The sequence below is a fragment of the Opisthocomus hoazin genome, chromosome 1 (assembly GCF_030867145.1).
Source record: "Opisthocomus hoazin isolate bOpiHoa1 chromosome 1, bOpiHoa1.hap1, whole genome shotgun sequence".
Classification (NCBI taxonomy): domain Eukaryota; kingdom Metazoa; phylum Chordata; class Aves; order Opisthocomiformes; family Opisthocomidae; genus Opisthocomus; species Opisthocomus hoazin.
In genome coordinates this window covers 87,883,861-87,904,066 of record NC_134414.1, presented here as the reverse complement: position 1 = coordinate 87,904,066, position 20,206 = coordinate 87,883,861, and the positions used below count along the sequence as shown (strand labels likewise).

Genomic DNA, 20,206 nt, shown 5'->3' with positions numbered 1-20,206 from the left:
TTAGATGAAAGAACTACTTTATTATTACACAGGATGCCTCAACTATGGAGGCTTTAGCAACTTGTGCCATATACATGCCAAATGAATTCAAATTGTTGTTTTTTGAGTCTCTGAAGAGCTGTCAAACCAGGACATTTCCAAAGCACTACCATTTATAATATTGGCACTAAAAGTCTACTCACTCAAAAATGTCACAGCCCCCTACATCATTTAATATATTTACTACAGTTATGAAGAAGTTCACACGAGCACCTGGATTCCCTAAATGGCGCTTCAAAAAAATGGTATCAGACACCAGCTATTACTTTTTTATAGCTGGGCACAAGAGGGGAGCCAACATATCCTGATGAAATTAATAACGGTTATTATCAGAAAACAGTATAAAACTCAAAAGTGCCAGCAAGAAATATTGCTGATTCATTGAACTTGTCCTTGTATTTGCAGCCCACTTCAGTGTTTTTCACTTTAATAAGATAGATGATAACATCCATTTTCCAGAAAAACATTTTGTTGATACTATGTATAAACACTTAAGGAAAAATATTTCCTCTCCTATCTTTCAGTGAAAGTATTTGTTTAAATAGAGTTATAATTCATCATTCTGCGACAGCATTTAGAAAAGTGCATTTATACAGTTATCTAAAAGCCTGGTCAAATTGTATCATCTCCCTGAATATCATTCCATTGAAGAACTTTTATTACCCACACGCTTACTAAAAACACTGATCTTCATTCCACTTCTTATGTGGTAATCTAAATTGCCTGAGTAATCCATCTAACAGACATAATTAAATATGTTTCATTAATATCTGTAAAAGGTTCCAAGGGCATGCAGTGGATTGAAGTCTGGTTTGCAAATGTGTTGCTCAGATTTCATGATCTACATGCGAAAAAAACAAGTCAAGTGCCACTTTACTCAAGGAAAACAGGAAAGGAATGGATCTGGTTTGCCATCATCTCCAATCCCTTGCTATTTTACACTGTATCATATAACCTCCTTTAAATACTTACCAGTGATCAGCATAAACCCATTTTGGATTACTCAATCCAGTGCTATAACTGAAAGCTTGCGAATGAACTCCATTGCTTTAATGTTTAAGTGTCTTCTCCCTTGCAATCTAAACATAAAGTCCATTTAGGTCTTTGCCACAAAGAACATTTTTTGTTTTAAACAGCTCTCATTTCTTCCTAGTGTTTATTCCCTCTTGATCTTTGTCTTGCTGTATTAGACAAATCTAAGTCTTCTAGTCTCCCCTCATACAAAGATTTTTAACCCTCCCCTAATCATCCTAACAGCATTTTCTGCATTTGTTACAATTTGAATCCCCTCTCTGAAATATGTCTAACCACAATTAATAATATTTCCATCTCTCCATGATGGAATTTGCCATCGATTTACCCAAATGACAACACTTAGATGTTTCTCAGCAATTCAAATAATAAATCAAGATTCCTCTCCTCAGTCATTTTGAACATGTATTTCTAGATCATTGGGAAGATTTTGTTAATAATCCTCAGTCACGTCTTTGAATTTTACTGTTTTCACATATGTTCTTTACACAGCACCCCCATTCCTCCTTCGCTTAGCCATTATATGGATAAAGAGCCACCTGCAAGGTCTCTTAACAGTTTCTTTTAAGAAGCAACTCAGGCTGAATTTCTGCAAATCTCACTTCACCCTCTAGTTTCTGCTTCTCAAGAAACTTTGTATGTTGGTCAGTGTTTTTAACCTTTTCTTGTACATTTGTTGTTTTTTTGCCATGTCTTCACTGATGTGGTTATTCAGTTAATTATGCCTTTGTTCCCCCAGTTCTCCAGTGCATGCACATGATCAAGATTTGAGACTTCATAAACTAGAATATAAACACAGATGATGAAAAATGTCTTCTTTAAAAACATAACACGTTTTTTACAGTTCTTTTCTTATTATCAGCAAGAATCATTGTACAAATGGAGGATATACACATGTGTGCGTATATATACACACACGTATGTGAGTGTGTGTGTGTGTATCTCTGCCTCCCTCTCACACTCACACACAACTCTATTCCATCATGCTAAATCTTGAAGCTGGTACTTCCAAAAGGAATGAAACACTCCCAGCTTTCTCTGCCTCTCTCTCCTCACCCTCTGAGTTTCTTCCCTGAGAACTCCTCTTAGTCTCATATACCTCCACATTTAGCTCTCCAGTAAAACCAAGAATTTTCAGATTTATTGAAAGTGGTAGCCTGTCCATAATGCAGCCATTAGACCACCTGCACCTGCTGTTTTGCACAGATATACAAAAGTAATTTTAAAGTAGCAAAGTCAGATGCCAGTAGCAGCTTAGCTGTTGCAGCAGAGAGATCAGCTGGAGCTGTAAAACCTGCTTGAGAAGCCAAATAAATTTTCAGATAGTCCATGCTGAGCTTTATGACAGCCTGAGAAAGGCAAGCAGTCTAAGTAACTTAAAAGCTCAGCAGGGAATGCCTATTGGTTTCTCTTCTATGTAGCACAAACATTTGTGCTGCATTCTATGTAAATCTAGCCAAAACCTCTACAGAAAATCACTTTCCTATCATTAATTTTTACATGAAAACATCATTATGACTTTCAAATAGGGCACAACACTTAAACTGGCAACATGAGGATTGCTTAGCTTTTTAATCTGTCACTGAATGGTAGTTATGAAAAAAATCCACATGCAGTTCTTAAGTTTTGACATAGATTTGAGGAGGAGAGGGCAGCAGTAAACGCCTCCCTGAAAAATTCACCTAATCTTACCCTGCTTCAGGACTGCAATCAAAAATGAGAATAAAGTCAATGCCTTTCAAGCATCTGCTAAATAAAATAATAAAAATCCACCAAGCACATGAGGATCCCAATTTTATGTGGCAGACTTCATGTGCTCCTGTAGCATGAAAACAAAGAAATAACAAAAAAAACTAACCACCAAACCCATGATTCTTTGAGCAAACTTGTCTGGTGGTTCAGGTCTATTCTTAAAAGTTGAGCACAAACTCAAATGACAGTAATCGTAAGCTAAGCACTACCTGGCTAAGTTGTTTCAGGCTGCCAGATACTGAGAGTGTGGAGCCGTGACATCCTTCCTCTCTGCAGATGTCAGGGAAACACCAGTTGACTCTGAGCATGGCTCGCCAAAGCAGGAGCTTACGGAAAAGGAACGAGCCAACCCAAGCAAACTTCCCACTCCGAGCAGCTCTACCGAAAGCCTTGTCCTGTCACTCTTCCTAATGGCGCCCAGGCTCTCGGCATAGGGCTCGATTGCGGATGCAAGTCACAGAGGCAAGGCTGAAAAAGCAGCTGTGCAGCTATTACACATTATGTTCAGGTAATAGGGTTCCTCCTTCAGGAGCTGTACTCCTGAAGGCTCACGCCACGAAAGCAGCTGGTTCCATGATCTGCCCATTAGTTTGCACTTGCTTTAATTAATTCTAGTTGGGAAACTAACAGAACTGTTTCCAAACGGAGCTTGAGGATACTGATGTTTGGATTCCTCTGACTAGGCATTGTTCAGTGCCTTTTGGAAACTTCTGGCCAGCCACGGTGTGACATTCTGGGGAATCAAGTCCTTTTCAAGACCCAGCCACAATCCTGGCCCATCTCCGAAGGCATGGAAACCCCTAATTTTTTACATGTATGTTTTAACTAAAAAGATTCCCGACCAGGAAGTTGCGACTTTTCAGTGCGCAACACCGATGTTGAGCTTATCTTTTTACGGTTTCGTTTTCGAAGGTAGACCGTTAGCTCATCATTCCCTAGTACACTCTTAAAATGATGGAACTGCATTTTAACAAGATGCTGGCAAGAGGAATCATGCAACAAAATCTCTAAATGTCGCTCCTATGAGCTGCCACAATCAGCCCCTCGTGGCCCCAAACAAAATGTCTTTCATCAGTATGGCTTTTTGCCCAGTCTCTGCTGTCCAGCTCAAGGCACTAACTGGATTAAAAACCATAAAAACAGCAGCAAAAAGAAAACACTGTACAAAAAGGATTATATGCAGGAAGATAAACATGAGGTACCTCTTTAGACTCCAGGTAAAACTGTTGTTCTCACCTGACCAAGCCCAGGAGCAGCACTAATTCAGCACTCCTATGAAACTGTCTCCTGTATCTCATAAGCCGTTTCTTAAGTAACTTCTCCTATACATCCCTGACTTTATGATTCTACCTTATGATTCATCCATATTTCACTGCTTCCTCCTTCTACATTTGCTGGGTACCTATGCCACAAGCTAAGTTTTAACAGGGCTTCTGCATTTTTCTGTGAAGAAAAAGTGCCACCATAAACAGATACTTTCCACACTCTTGCCCACAAAATGCGCTCGGTATTAATGTCCTCCTTTAGGAACTCCCTGGATACAATGCTTTTGGATATAACTGCAGTATTTATCATGAATCTTTAACAAAAGCTTTTCATGCCAGGATGCAAAAAACCAAATTGCATCTCAGCATCCAAGGAAAGACATTTTAACTTAAAGCCAACAAAATCTGACTGGATGTCAGATAACTAGTAAAATTGAAGCAACATCCCTTCATAAGAGCAGAGCTAACACAACTGTGTGTTTATCCACAGAGACCTAAGCTTATGCTTGGAACGAACACGAAGCCAAAGATGTCAAAGATTGTATAGACTCCCATAATCAAAATCAGACAACAAAAAGCACTCTGACAGGTTTGGCAAGTTTTGATTCCCATGGAAAAGGTGCCGTTGTGGGCCCATCTACCACCACACCTCTTAAGACACTTTGCAAGCAGCACACCTTCCCTGTAAGAGTGAGAAGCCCACCTACCACAAAGCATGAGAACAGGGTGATCTCAAGACTAACTTCAGATCAGCACGCGCTACTGGGCAGCATACAGCTTGATCTCAGCTACAACTTGTGAGCTTGAAATATTGACCAAATACTCAGAAAGCAGAGGTGCTACAGGGTCTACATCTGGCTAATACAGGATGAAGAGCTGCAGATCGTTTCACATTGAAGGCAGCTCAGTTCCACTTCTCATAGGCTGACAGAAAAGAGTGACAGAAAATGTCCTCATAAATCTGATCTCATGGAAAAATCAGCACAGCCCAAAACCACGGCAGGCATTTCTCGGACAGAAGAGCTCATGACTACAGCATACCCCCCCCTCCCCCGACCACACTGAACACTTTCTGATAAACCAAAGGTAGGGAGTAAGGCTCCCAGTTTAGACCAGGTATTTCAGCTTTATGCAGCAGTAAGAGACCACGCCACTATGATCAGAATAGCTCTTCTACAACCAAATCAAAAACCACCCTGAAAATAGAAGAACAAACCAACCCTAAAGCACAAAACTAAAAGCTGAAAACTCCACATGCCAGCTGACTTGCACCTCCAGTATTTCTCATACATACACATGAAAAACCTAAGAATGAGCCAGAGACAAGCACAAACACATTGATTAATGCATCACCCTGTGTGTTCACTGAGTATCAGTGTGCCTATCTGCACTATAACTTTATGTCATCCATTAGAAGTGTTTATAGCAAAGCTGCAAATAACCATCTTTCCTCGTTACAAAAAAATGCAACAGAAAGTTCACCTAAAAATTAAGTGAAAAATGGAATTGTTCTTCTGCTCAATTTCTCCAACTATGGCAAAGTTATTCCTTGCTATTTGTATCCTAAATAATATGCCTTTCCAGGTTTTAACTATGAAACACTAAATAAATCCCATGAGCAAACCCTTATTTGTATCTGTCTGCTGAGTTCCTATTTGTAATTCCAGCTAATTACTTCCCCTGTCAGGAAAATATTCTCTGACGTCCCAAGATGCCACACAAGTACTTCAATCACTTTCATTTTACGTCTCCCAGTGTTCAATACAGAAAATGTAAATTCATTTGGCTGCTGCTGGAAAAGTAAGAAACTTGAAATAATCTCTACACTGTCAGCAGGTCTTTGCCTTGTGTGCTTAATCCATGTTACCATGGTGATATTTAATTGCGCAGCCACACAGTTTGATTGGTTTATTTTAAATTGAAGTTTTTCTGTGGAACGGCACAGGATCCTAGCGAACATTAGATAAACGTCTTTCAAAATATTGCAGTGAGCCACATTGTTGTCAGTGACTAAATTAATTGGAGTTCAGTTAAACTAATTCTTCACCTTAATCTTACACATATATGACAACATACATAATACACGGATTTTTAGTGTTATATTTGGGAGCTGAGCATTTTCAGTATAATTAAGCAGTATTTTATTGTAAGGAGGGCAATTAAAACCCAAATGAGAATTAAAATTCAGTAAGCTTTTGTTGTTAGTATCATCTTGTCTTTCTAAAACCAATTACCTTGACGTTCTACAATAACAATCCAGATAAGAACCTTTTACAGTAGGCTTATACTTGATTTGCTTTGTAGAAAACTGTAAATATATTAATACGACAGAAATTAAGCCAAAAGGATAAATACTGCTTCTTCAGTGCTGGCTTTCATATACCTCAGCATGCAGTTCCTTAGTATACGAATGACTGCTGGAAAGGCATCATCAATATGGTATTTCCTGGCACGGCATAAGATATTAGATCACTTGTTTTAAATTCTGTAGAGACACTGAGATGAACTGGTGTACTTTGACTGTGCTACTTAAACAGCAGCAATACACTGTGATAATTCTCACTCCTTTTCCTGCTCTATAACCCAGCTCTAGCACATTTTTTTCTTAATGTGCTAACTGAAGCTCTGGGGGAAATTTTCACCTAGCCTTTTCTGTGAAAGTCCCAGTTCCACCACTGAGTATCAGACAGCTTTACTTTATTTATTTTTTTCAAGCTTGTGGCCACTGAGGCCCGAGTGTACAGCCTGCAGGATCATTCTACCGTTTTAGTGTTTCAGGGGCTGCTTTCCACTCTTCCTTTTTCCAGACTATCAGCTAGCCTGGTTCTATTTCACACACAGAGTGTGTTTGCACCATTGGGGATATCTGCACGTGACCCAAGATTAGGCTTCATGGCTTCTTAGAAACCCCTACTGTTCTTCTGACCACCTGCATGGCTTTGCAGAACCAGAACTTGATGCTTTTAATCTTGATTCTGTAGGGACTGCACTCTGTTTTACAAGAGAGATGTCTGAACAGCAGACTTAGACTGGGCCTATCATTCTCACACAAACTGTTTACAAGGATTAATTTGCTTTATGCTCCTGGGAAGGGTAGCTTGGTGTACCAAAGCAATGCTTCTACAGATACATTTACATGCTGTAATGCACAGATGAGATGCTGTTGTGCCATATGAAACACCTACCAAGAAGCATGTGAACTCCAGCAGTACTGAGGATTTCATTTTCTCACCTCTGTACATTGTGACCCTAGGTTAGGATACCTTGATTTTTTTTTTCTATACACGTTCTGCTCCAGAAGCTTTATTCTGCTTCCTAACACACCTTCAAACACACAAGAATAATAGTATTCAGGATACAACACTTGTCTGAATTTCATGGCATCCCCATCCAGTTTGTGTTTGCAGAAAACATGGGGGACTAGAGCAGAAACATGGACTGTGCTGTAGCAGAGGCACAAAGTCCACGATTCCCAGCACTCCACTTAAGTACAGTTACACCCAGGCAACCCACGGCTGATGACTGAGGAAAAGCTGCTTCTCTTCCGAGTAGTCTCACCCACATTCATACCTTCTTGTATAACTCCCCACACCTTCCCAGTGCAAGGAATCCTCTTGGTGCAGCAAGTGATGGTTGCACAGGCGTGCAGAGAGGATTCGGAAAGGGCAAGCCAGCAGACGGGGAAGGAGCCACGCTACTGAGGCTAGCTCCTGACTTGCTGCACATCAACTGGCTCAGGTACAGCTGCCTTACAATGCAACGAACTCACCATTTTCCATGCTCTAGTCAAAACAGAATAATCCCACAAACCAGCATCTCCTTGATGTTGTTCCCTCCATTATAACAATAATTTATCCCAGTCGATATTAACATCATTTTGTCTGTCACATATTTATGCCTCCCATATTTATGGCTAGAGCAACAGTTCTCTGTGAAGGAAGGACGATTGCTAAATCACCCTCTCTTTTCAGGAGGTTGAGCTGATTTAGCAATACTTTCTTTTTCACCATATACCCGAGTTGTCTCTAGACAGACCAGAGACACAAACAGGTTGCTATATAATTTTCCTTCTCCTCTCTAATTATTCAGGTTTGCTTTAAACAGTCACCTGTGTTTGTGCATCCCTGCTGCTGCTCGTCTCTTCCAGCCCCACTCCCCCTTCCACCACACGATCCTGTCCTTGAGCAGGTCAAACCCTTAGCAACAGAAAGCAAATCTGTATGCAGTCTGAGAGGAGCATAGTAGCACTCTTTCTCTAATAGCACACTATTCATATCAACAGTCTGTATTAGTGACAAGGGAATCTAAAAAAAAAGAGAGCAAACAGGAATCGCCATACCAATCAGACCTGTTGTCCGCCTGGTCCAGTATCCTGTCTCTGACAGCACTCAGTACCCGCTTCGGAGGAAGGTGCAAGAAACCTTGTAATTATAGAATAACCTGATTAATACAGGAAGTTTCGTCCTAGCCCTAGGCAGTCAGCAGCTGACTCACCCGCTTGTCTGAAACATAAGAATTTATATCTGCTCTAATTTTTTTCTAATCCTATGTAATTTAGTAGTGGAAGACTTGTTACAAAAGTACATTTCAAATGTACCTTTCGATCCTATGAAGCATTTTAGGTGTTACTGTAACCTGTCGCTGAGAGTTATATTTGCTAATTATATAGGTTGTACTATTTTTATCATTGTTAAACTGCCTGCCATTCAATCTCATTGGATGTCCCTTTTAGGGACGTGGGAATAAGTGGGCCAGAGAGCGTGATTCCACCGCCTGTTCCCTCAGCGTCTCACCTGGGAGCACAGATGCCCGAAGAGGCACACCGCAGTCAGCCTTTGGCTTGAGGCATTACCCTGGCACACAGACTGCCTTCATTCACATCCCTAACCCGAATCGGAAGGAGAAGGAAACAGACCCTCTTTCTGACACCCTGCAGAAGCCCAGGGGCTCTCCTGCTGGCTTAGGGAGGACAGAGCAGCAGCAGTGGCACTGCTTGTATTTTTGCAAATGCCACATAAATCCTCCAGTGAATCAAGTCAACATTGTTTCTGTACTTAGAGACAAAGGAATGTAATGCATTCAGTAAAGTGCTATATAACATCATACCTACAGGGCAGAAGGTGGCTCCTGTGGCTTCAAACTTTCATTATGGCCTTATGCACTAAGGTAGTCTTAAGGTACAAATAACAGCAGCCTTTTCAAAATCCAGGAAGATGAACACCACCGTAAAAACAATCAAGGCTTTCATTATATTTTATATCCTTTGATTGTTTTCAGAACCTTCCAACAGAGCAAACCCCAGAGAAATACTCTGAGAAAGCACTAAACTACCAACAGGCATGTACAACCTGCAGAACATACAGACAAAAAGGTCTGATGCTCTTCTGTGCTTCTTTATTCTGAATTAAACTGATTAGCAGGCTGTGAGCCTCAGTTTTGCATCTGATATAAATTAGTGACCCTTAATAAGCAGAATGCTTGATTAATATGTCGTTAATATCATCAATGATTGTGTTCGGTCATTCCACAGGGCTGGCCAGCTACGAGAACTGGGCATACGAGGAGGACCATGCGGGCCAGGCAGGATGCACGCAACACACAAAGGAACTCCACCTTGCAGACAATGTGAATAAGCTTCCTCTTCCAAGCACAAGCACTGCCAGAATAAGATGAAGACTACTAAAGAAAACAGGTAAGTATTTGAGTATAGAAGAATATCACAGTTTTACTGTATTGTAAAGAAATACCGTACTGTGTATGTTTTGAGAATTTAGGATGTTGTGAGCTGCACTAGCTACCAAAGAACATAAACATGTTACCTCTGCTTTATGTATGGGGCAAAAGCTGACATTTAAGAATTTCACATTTCAGGAATGGCATGGTTACTAAGCCAAGCAAGGACAACCAAGATGTAACGACTTCACAAGCCAAAAGTAACGGAACCAATATTGTTTACAAGATAACATACCTTAGAGGATAAAAAAATTAGGTTTGCCAGATACACCTGGAAGAAGTTTGGAAGAATTTAGTGTTACTAAATACAAAAGCACCATTGGAAAACAACAGCAAGCACTCAAGATATCAAAATATGTTGTGGCACGTTTCAACTGGCGTAGCAACTACATTATACTAACGTAACAAGGTTCAGAAGAGTTACGCTGAGTATGTCTCTCCAGGTCTGCTGTGCACTGGGGACTGACCTGTGGTTTCAAGCCAAGCAGTAATATTGCAGGCTTTGATCTCTGGGTGTACTGCCTTTTACTTCATGCCTGTGGTCCCAGCTGTTTGCTCAGTTTGTTCCAGATTGGAGCAGAGAAGCAAGCTAATATGCACGAAGTACAGATGGTCAGGGTCCTTGGAGCAAAAGAGGGAGCAAACCAAACTGGTTACACAGACAGACCCTGTCATCCTCTCTGAGGCAATGGCAAGAATTAAAGTAAACATGACCAACAGCATCTCTTGCAAATAAGGATATGGCAACACGGTGACCTAACAGAACCCTCTAAAAAATTATTTTAAGGGTGTAATAACTAACTACACCTCACTGGCACCACTGTGCTTTGAGTCCACTTACAAAGGGCTACACTTCCCTTCAGTTAATCCGATTTCAGACTCTGGTCTTTATACGAATGACAGAAGCCAGATCCACAAAAATACCGAAGTACCTATTACTTTAGGAATTAAACAGGAATAGGAATCAAAAGGGTATGACTTCCCATGACAGCAAATGTTACTTCAAGTTGCACTTGAAAGTGCAGTTGTAGGGCAGCTTAAGCAAATACAAGTCTGTTGCAAACTTGTTTCGACATCAGTCAGGTATTTCAGTGCATCTGCAGCGCTGCTCCTCACCTGTCATTAGCCATGCTCTGAGCAGGAGTTGGACCAGTTGACCTTCAGAGGTTTCTTCCATACTAAACTATTCTGCAACTCTATCGGACCCCACAAAGGACTGGCTCAGGGAGCTAAACTGACACAAAACTCATTGCTTTCTCTGTAGGATTGATTTTTGGTTAGCTTTTGCCAATTTATTTCCCTTTCTAAACTCCTTTCCAGGTCTGACAAGCAGCAAAACTGACGCAAGCAAAAGGGTGAAAATGTAGAGGTCCAAAAATCAGCAAGATCGTAGCAGTGGCAACTTAGGAGTCAAAATTGTCATGAGGTTAAAGCTTTTGTGGACAAAATCAGTCAAAATCTTACCTGCTTCTCATGCTATTTCCCTGAAACCCTATATGCACACCAAATACATTTTTTTTAGTAAGTGTCATGTTTGTATTCAAATTAGCATTACAGAAAATTCTCATAATCATATACTACACAGCATATGCAGTCAATGCCAATAAAACAGGCCTTTAAAATGGTTAAATATACACTGCAAACTGTTTCATATTAAAGGTCCAGTTTAATACAGCTTGTGCAGTACAGAAACGCTGGAAGAATACTAGATGACAGCTGTCCTCCCATGCTGAAATGTATTACTTATCTCATAAGGCTATTTCAAGTAAAAGTAGCAAGTTAAAAGGGAATGGGTGAAGTTCTGAAACTTTAATTTACCATGGCCTAAACAGAAGAAAAAGTATTTTAGAGGTTTCCAAAATGACCCCGGTTGTGCCATCTGTACAGAAGAGATAATGAATTGATAGCAACATCTCAAAATATTTTGATAAAAGGCTCTTCTCACACTTTTGTAAAAGTGCTGCCTGGCGATGGAACCTGCCCCTGATTAGCTAGGCCACAGGGTCTTTTAGAGATGTGAAAGAAATCAAATTTGCTTCAGCAGAAAGAATAAACATCTTTCCCATTCATGCCTTAAAGAATTTAAACCAACACTATATAATTACTTTTCATTTCACCAAAAGATTCTCCTGGATTCTCTATTCGTCCCACAATTTCAAAATTACAATATGTCTGCTTGCAGTTGAATGGATATGTACATATGGCACTAAGTCAATTATTTAACTAAAAAGCAGTTTATGTTGCTATGAATTACGTTATTTGCTTGTACAGAACTCATGCGCACATTTCATTGTGATAATATGTGGTTTATACATCTTTAATCAAAACCAAGTGAAGGATTTGAATTGCTTTTTCTCCTTCAGTGTGATGTAATTTGTTAATCTGTATGGCTATAAAAAGCCTTGGAGACAACGTGAAATGCTATCTTGCTGATCTCTCTCTTGCCTTTATTGACATAATTGTTGACAGTTATGTTGACAGTTATCTCACTATTTCATTCCTAAAATCCAGGGGTGAAAAACGAAGGCAAGAAAATTAAATTCTGTTTTAATTTATGTAGTTTCATGTGGTATTTGCAAAAGCAGTTGTTTTGAAAGCCAGAGGGGGCTTCTCCTTGGCCAAATAACTGGCACTGTAAGGACAGGTACTATGTATCTTCCAAGAGCAACCGCTGGCAAAGTCACTAGGTGTATTCAGCCTTTGGCCATTCTTCTAAAACGAAGATACATGTCGCGTAACTACCCGGTCACATCGTGGGAGCTACCTGGGCTGACGATCACTAGTAACGGTGGGTAGCGGGTGATTCGGTGCAGCAGTACATGGTTCCAAACGGTTTCATGGTTCCATTCAGTTTCTGAAGGTACGGGCTTGTAACGCATCCCAGGGGACTGTTACTTCATGCAAGATGCACTACTGCTCTGGAGACATGGCTGGCACATGTGTTACAGCCAATGCTGCTGCTTTAAAACATTTGATAGAAGAATATGTACTATAACTCACACAATGTGTAGGTACGCAGCATTGTTCAACTTGCACCTACGACTGCTCAGAGATACCAGTGAGTAAGAAAGTCTGGCACAAAACATGAAAGGCTTCTGCAGATCAGCTTCCTCAGAGGTCTCATTCTCTCCACCCTTACAGCAGCCTATTCTTTTCCCATACAGTCTGCTATCCACATGCAAAGAAAAATGGAAGAAAGACCAGGGCCCCAAAGAGAACGGACAACAAGAGCCTTATAAGAGCACAGGAAAAAACCAACCACAGCAACCAAAACAACAATAACAACACGAAGCCTAACAATACTTAAGGCATAATTTGGCACTGCCTGTTATCGATTTTTGTTCCTAGATGCAGTTTTCTGCATTTAAAAGAGGGATATGGCACTTAAAGGTACTAAAAGGCAATCAAAAAAATAAACAAAATAATCATCAGCTATTGAGAGTTAGAAAACATTCCCAAACTGCAAAATTAATGAGTACTAATGCACTGCATTTTGTAAGCTGCAGCTGTTTATAGCTACACAAGTGCAGCATCCCATTATGTGACCAGTGAGAAAAGAGGAGAAATCAAATGTGGTGCCTGTCCTAAGAAGCAAGATATTAATTGTTCAGACGAATTTCAGTCACACTGAGGAGAACATACGGACAGTCTGCAGAAAAACCCTTCCCTAACTAGAGTAACAGAAGGAGCAGAGTCACATCTGCACAGTACTTCGGAGGCTCACCTGTATGTCTTGACGAGCCTAATTAGTTCAGGCAGAAAACCTACGCTAATGCAGTGATCTTGTGCCTGGCATTCAGCTTCACATTGTCCAGCGCTGCACTCGGTGTCTCACAGACATGCAAAGCACGACAAATAGTTGCTCGAGGAAGAAAACAACATTTCAAAGTCAGCTTTTGAGCCCTCGTTAACCTAGACAACTTGCTCCAATTTGGATAGGTCTGAGATTGCTCCAAATCTTGAAACCTTGCAGGACACCCCACTGCTACAAATCTTGCATTGGCTCCAAAAGCAAATGGCCCCCAGGAAGCCCAGGCACACACACTGGGCACAGGGGGGAGGAAAGCAAGCAGAGTAACGGGGATCCTCGTTCCTACACCATACAATGCTGGTTTTGCGGAATTAAGGGATTTTAATGCTCAGTTTAAAATCAGTCTGATCCTTCTACTTGGTGCTAAAAGAAAGAATTGTAACTCTCATCCAGGACTTTTTTAATAGCCCGCAAATTTCTAAACAGACTGATAAACATAAAAATGATACAATAATTAAAAAAAACAACCCTTCACATGAGCAGAATCAAAATGCTAACCTTAAAAATGGGATGTAAGCTAAAGCAATTAATGCTGCAAAATCAGGCACTGGTTTTTCTAACTCACCACCATTATCCCTTTTTAGTGAAGACGTTCCAAAGCCACATGAGAGTACATTTGCTAGAACAGCAAACTGTATTTTATGCAAGCCACTTAAGTGATTTTAAAGAATAATTATGCACTGTTTTCACTGGCAAAAGAAAAGCCAATTTTGTTTACAATCACGTCACTCACATTGACATTTATTTTGCAAACCTTTAAATTCAGAGCTAAAGGACTGTGGGAAATTATGAATTAGAATATTTACTATATAGAATCAAAATATACACTTTCTCATTACAAGTACAATGAAAATATTAGACAAACTAGAAGAGCTCACATGGCAGAGATGGAGGAGAACTGTTAGTCTCAGTCAGAACTGACCTTTTGCCTCATTCTTTAAACACGGCATTTTTATTTTTATTTTTTTGTTAATGATATTTTTTGTAATTTCTCGACGAATTACAGGTCCTTATATAATCAGCATTTTCTCGGGTAAATGAAATAACCAAGTACCAAAACAAGGCATGGTAAAGTACAGTCAGAGCTATCTCTGTGCAATAAATCAAAACAGTTGAACATTAACAGTGTAGGGCTGAAGCAGGAATTAAGATTCCAAGGAGATGCAGTCCAGAGCAGGGCTGCATGACTGTGCTACAGGCTGCACAGCTCACGCTGCCCACTTACTTGATGAAGTAGTCTCTTCCATCTCTGTTTGCCGTCATCTCCCATCCATAAGGTGTCCCCTGGTTCAAGCTCCAGGTCCCTGAAGGGTGAGGCCAGCCTGAAGACTTGTTCCTGTGGCTGCAATTTTGGGAGAGGTCGGGGAGGGAAGGAAAAGGAAAAAACAGTTATTTGTTGTATTTACTCTTCCAATTTATTTATTTCACATTATTCACATGTCAATCAAATACTAGTACAGTTGTGAAATATACAGCCAAAATCCAGGCGAGGGAAAACAGGTTAGCAGGTCTAACTGCACGTGTAATATTCTTCCAGTCAGCAGAAAGACACACTGTCACTTCTAACAGTCTTTGAGTTCAAGCCTTTGGCCAATCAATCTGTCACACCCCATCCGTCCCACATCCACAATACTAATTTTCAATAGTTTTTGGTACAAGGGACAGGAAGCATTTTCACTCGTCGCCATCCACTGTTCAAATGCCAGCTCTCAGTACAGTTTTAACAAAAAAATCCACCAACAACCCACCACATGGCTGCAGATCACACACGTGGTGCGCTACCTGGCGTGAGAAGGAACCTCAACACACATTCTCATTGCTAGCAAACCATTTTTCGTTTCACATGTTGGAATGAAGGAAAGCCATAACAATTCTGCATATGGATGCTAAATTGATTCAACGTGCAGATGCTGTTGCACTTGATTATTATCCACTAAGCTCTTCCTCCAAATAACTTCAAATCCTGCAGTATCTCTGAGCACACACTCTGTTGCATGCCACTGCTCGAGCACTCTCTGCTAGCATTCCCACTCCCAAGCAACCACCAAGTCACACCTTCCCAATAAAGGAGTAGCTTACACAGCTCACCTAACTAAGGGAGGTTCAGCAGCACTCCCAAGTGACAGGATTTCTCCACTAGATCTGAAAAATTTTGTGAGGGGCCATCTGCTGTCTCCATACACAAAACAGACACAGCTAGCAAGAATCTCCCATCGTTTCCCCACAGGAAAACCCAACTTTTGCACAGATGCTTTACCCCTCACTTGCAGGAATTAAGCTAGATATTACCACACATTCCCCCTTCTCTGCTGTGGGATGTAGATGTACAGAAGGCAACAAATAAGTCTTTCAGCAAAATGAATCAAATCATAAATATCCATGTACATTCTGAAAAAGGGAAGGAGCAGGAAAAGCAATCAGGGCAACGAAAGATGTTGAAGGCTATCTGAGAGTGCATTACAGACAGGCAAAGACGAATCGGCACCTAACACTGAAACCAATCTGAAATTTCGACATCCAAACCAAAACCACACAAAATAAGACCATGTTTGGAATTAGTTGCCTCCTCCCTCTCTGCCTTTTCCCCACCCATCAACCATATGACAGCTTAGTTTTACTTGCTAGATTTATTTAAGTTCAAACGCTATCAGCGAACTTACTATCTCCTGCCTTAGACAGAGGTGGAAGAACTTAACTTCCTCTAGAGAAACAGAGCGCATTGTAACCTGGCGAACACTCAGCTGAAGGAGCAGAACTGGTCTCCACGGACAACTCAACAATTCATTGCAAATTGCTAAACTCAACAAAGTTGTACATAATCTTTCCCAAAGGGGGAATGCATCATTAAAAATAAACTAGCTGCTTCCCCCTCCCCCTTTATTTCAAGGATTAATCACTGCTGAGAAAAGATATGGTGCTTCAAAATATAATTTACATGTAAAGTAGAGCATTACAATGGAGTGCTAGATATCATCTGATTTACCAATTTCATTAAGTACTCTATCTTCAAGGAGCAGCAAAACATTTCTGTTAGCATATTCAAACATTGGTATTTGCCATAAGACAGAGCTTAACTCTAATACTTGAACATGCTAGAAGTCTTAATAAAATTACAGTTATTCATAGCTAATGAAGCACAATAAATGTCAGATATGCTACATTACCCCAGATAAATGCAACTAACCCATTCCTGATCAAAGGAATTGATTAAAAAACAGGCATCTGAGGAAAGAAAACAAATACTTACAACACTCACGCATAAAGTTTTATGTGAAGTTGAGCTTAAGCATTCCTGTTTCTCCATATGCTTGACAGAGGAAGAAAGAGTGGTCCTTTCTTTTGGATGGGAGCCATCCTACAATCTAAGAATGACATCTTAACTACATCTATAGACTTCAAATTACACTTCAGAGTATTTGGGATCCTAAACAATGCAGTTAACTAAATAAAGTAGAAAGTTACCTGTTTTATCTGGACTATAAAGGGATAACTGTGCATTTAACACTTTTCACTGTAACTACAAGTGTTTCACAATCTCTGTGCTATAGTTTCACCATCTGTAAAACAGGTCCAGTGACGTTTAAAGTTCCACGTAAAGCACATCAAAATTCTATTATCAGGTAATTTGTAGGAGCACAGGCCAGTGATGACAATCAATACTATTCCTCTCTGCATTCAAACTAAGGGCTCATCTTTGTATAGATTATAACATTAGTGGATTTTAAGCTATATTTAATTCCCCTGAAAGTTTTCTTTGATCCCTTAAAACATTAATGGTGTCAGAACCTATCATATATGATGGATAATAACTGTCCTACTTAACTATAGATATGTCTATATCTGATCTAGTCCCCGAGACTTTCTTATAATCAGTGGGAGAGAAATTAGCACTTGAGAAACTATATACACCTACACTAGATGTGTGCAAATTCGATGAGGTGGATCCACAGGAGAAAACAAATACAGAATGTTTCCTGCAGTCATTGTACAATTCAACAATTAACACTCATGTCATAACAACAAAACAAGGTTTTTACAGTCAAAGGTGATCAGCACTGGTGATTTTCAGCTGCCCATACAGTCTGAAAAAAATGAGCGAATGACTGCATTATTTTTTTTTTATGCACCTCCATCTACTTGTTGAATAGTATTCTGCTCGTCTGCAAGGATTCTGTTCAATGGCGACTACAATAGGCGAAGGATGGCAAAGATGAGATACATGTCAGAAGAAACATCAAAGGCTCCGGCGGAAATCACAAGCAGGTTAGGCATTTCACCTGAGGACAGGACATCTCAGCAGGCTTTAAGTCAAAAGGATGCCTTGGTGGTGAGGAAGATCATCAGCCCATGGGAGATCCCGGTCCAAAGCCCACCTCCCTGCAGGTAATCTTGGATAAATCCCTCAGGTCGCTGATCACCATTTGCTATTTCTTTCCCTCGCAGGCGAAGGAGGAGGAGCACCCCAAGACTGCTTGGGTTTCTGGAAGACTTGCACACTTCCAAAGACCAGAAAGATAAAGAAAATCCGCCTTCTACCTCAGCAAGCCCACCTGCGGAGGAAGCACTGGCACCGCTGTAACTCGCTGCCTGCAGTCCTTTGCCACCCCTGCCTGCTCACAGCCATTGGACCTGCTGCTGATGTGCATGCCACCCCACAGCTCTTCGGCAGGCAAATGTCACTGTGAAAGCCTAGCACAGCATCATCCCAGCAGGGCTCTGAAAACAAGGCAGCGTTAGCTACAATATCCCATCAACTTGCTTTTGACATGCTTGCGGCAGAAGTAGAAAACCTGATCCCTCTGAATTGCTTCACACTGAACAATCAGTTCATTGAACCACCGAAGCGGTGTGTAAGGAACCAACGTGCCCTACAGAGGCACCTTCTGACTGAGAATATAACAGCTGCGCCAGCGAACATCTCCAGGTCAGCCTTTTTCCTGCCCTGTGCTTGAGGCATGACTGAAACATGAGTTCATATGCAAAGTCTCCTGTACTCGACATCAGCACTATGCGACTTACACGATATGCTGAACTTACTCAGCATAAACCATGGTACAAACAATAAGTGAAAGTCTGTAACAGTATCCACCTCTTTTTCAAAGATCAAAACTAGAACAGTTTGAACCTTTAAAGTGTACCATTCGAGCCTAATGTCCAGAGCAGTTTAGATAGTGTTAATGCTGAAAACAGAAGTTTTCTGCAAAACTCAATAAAAATAATATAGCATCTACAGATTCAGACGATAAGCATATAATACTGCCCAAAACATTTTTTTAATCAGCAGCTGGAGATTACTCTCGATAAGTGTTTGCTACAGAAATTTCATAAGACTCTTTAACTGTATCACCTCTATAGCCTAAGCCTGTAAATTTTGTTGTAAATGTAGCGCTTCCCTGAACTGGTGGAAACAAAGCTCTCGGGCTGCAATTTTAAAACAGCATAAACTGGCACTGACACAAAAGCAGGATTCCCGTCCTCCCAGCATCAGACACACAGTTGCTCTTGTGCCGATGCAAGTAAACTGGATCACCTTAAAACTAGCGGCTAGCTCATCCAGACTCACCTCTGCGTTCTCCATGGCCTCACAGATGGCCACATGGCAGGAAAAATGAAGGGCAGGACAAAAACTGCCTACTTCAGATAGTCCTCAAGCAAAGACAAGAAAGAAAGCACCCGACTAAAATGGAATGCCCCAACTTTATTTAGAATATTCAGTGCCTACTGGGGAATAACACTCAGTATACAGGATTAGGATGCCCACCCATCCCAAAGAGAGACATCTACCCTTCTCCATGGACACAGGATAAAAAAAATCTCCTTGTTTCCTTAGGAATGAAGTTGGACAAAGAGTTAGGAGGTCTCCTTTATCACTGGAGCATAGTCTTCACTCCCTTCCCAAAAATCCCAACTCTGCCAACAGATCTAAAACAGCAATAAAAGGTAATAGAAACCTTTAAATCCTCAAATTTTCTTTTTAAATAATGGTTTGAAGAAAGCAGAAACCTGGTTATCTTTGGTCATAGTGATCTTTATTCCCGCTCCCTGCAACCGCAGGGAGATGGCTATCCTTGCAAAACGATCACCTTTATAGGCCTAGATTGACAAGTCCTTCTATTGACAGGTTGCCTCTTTGGTAGAAACCCAGAAGAATATATCTCAAGAAGCAGCTGAAGACCATCTGTGGCATTTAGGATCTTAGCGAAGAATTAGAGATTCAGCTCTATTCTAAAGTGGACATCTGAATTCGCAACCTTTTTACCTGTATTCACTAGCTGTCCACTGACTCTAATTTGGAGCTTTCACATCTCACTCCGTGTAGACAACAAAATTTGAACTTAAAGCATATGAATCTGGAGATGAATTCTACATCACTTTCAGAAGAACCCTTTGCAACAAATGCTGAGCCCTTATCTTTAAATTCCTGTAAAATGTAACAAAATTGGCATTTTTTATCGCCTTATTATGTATTTCCCATTCTATACCCCCTTCCAAAACACGTAAGAGCAGCACCAAACCAAGTGCAAATACCTTCCCAAGCTCCTGGTACCATTAAAGTGAGAAATTTTACACTACA

The 20,206-nt window shown here is 40.6% G+C and overlaps 1 protein-coding gene across 3 annotated transcripts in view; it reads right to left on the bottom strand.

The window, feature by feature from the left end:
- The window catches only part of FRMPD4 (FERM and PDZ domain containing 4), a 316,048-nt gene that overhangs the window by 99,811 nt on the left and 196,031 nt on the right, over positions 1-20,206 (bottom strand). For all 3 annotated transcript variants that reach the window (XM_075428441.1, XM_075428461.1, XM_075428451.1), the window contains exon 2: positions 14,858-14,974. In XM_075428441.1, coding sequence (XP_075284556.1) covers positions 14,858-14,974 — 117 coding nt within the window. The remainder of the gene's footprint in view (positions 1-14,857; positions 14,975-20,206) is intronic.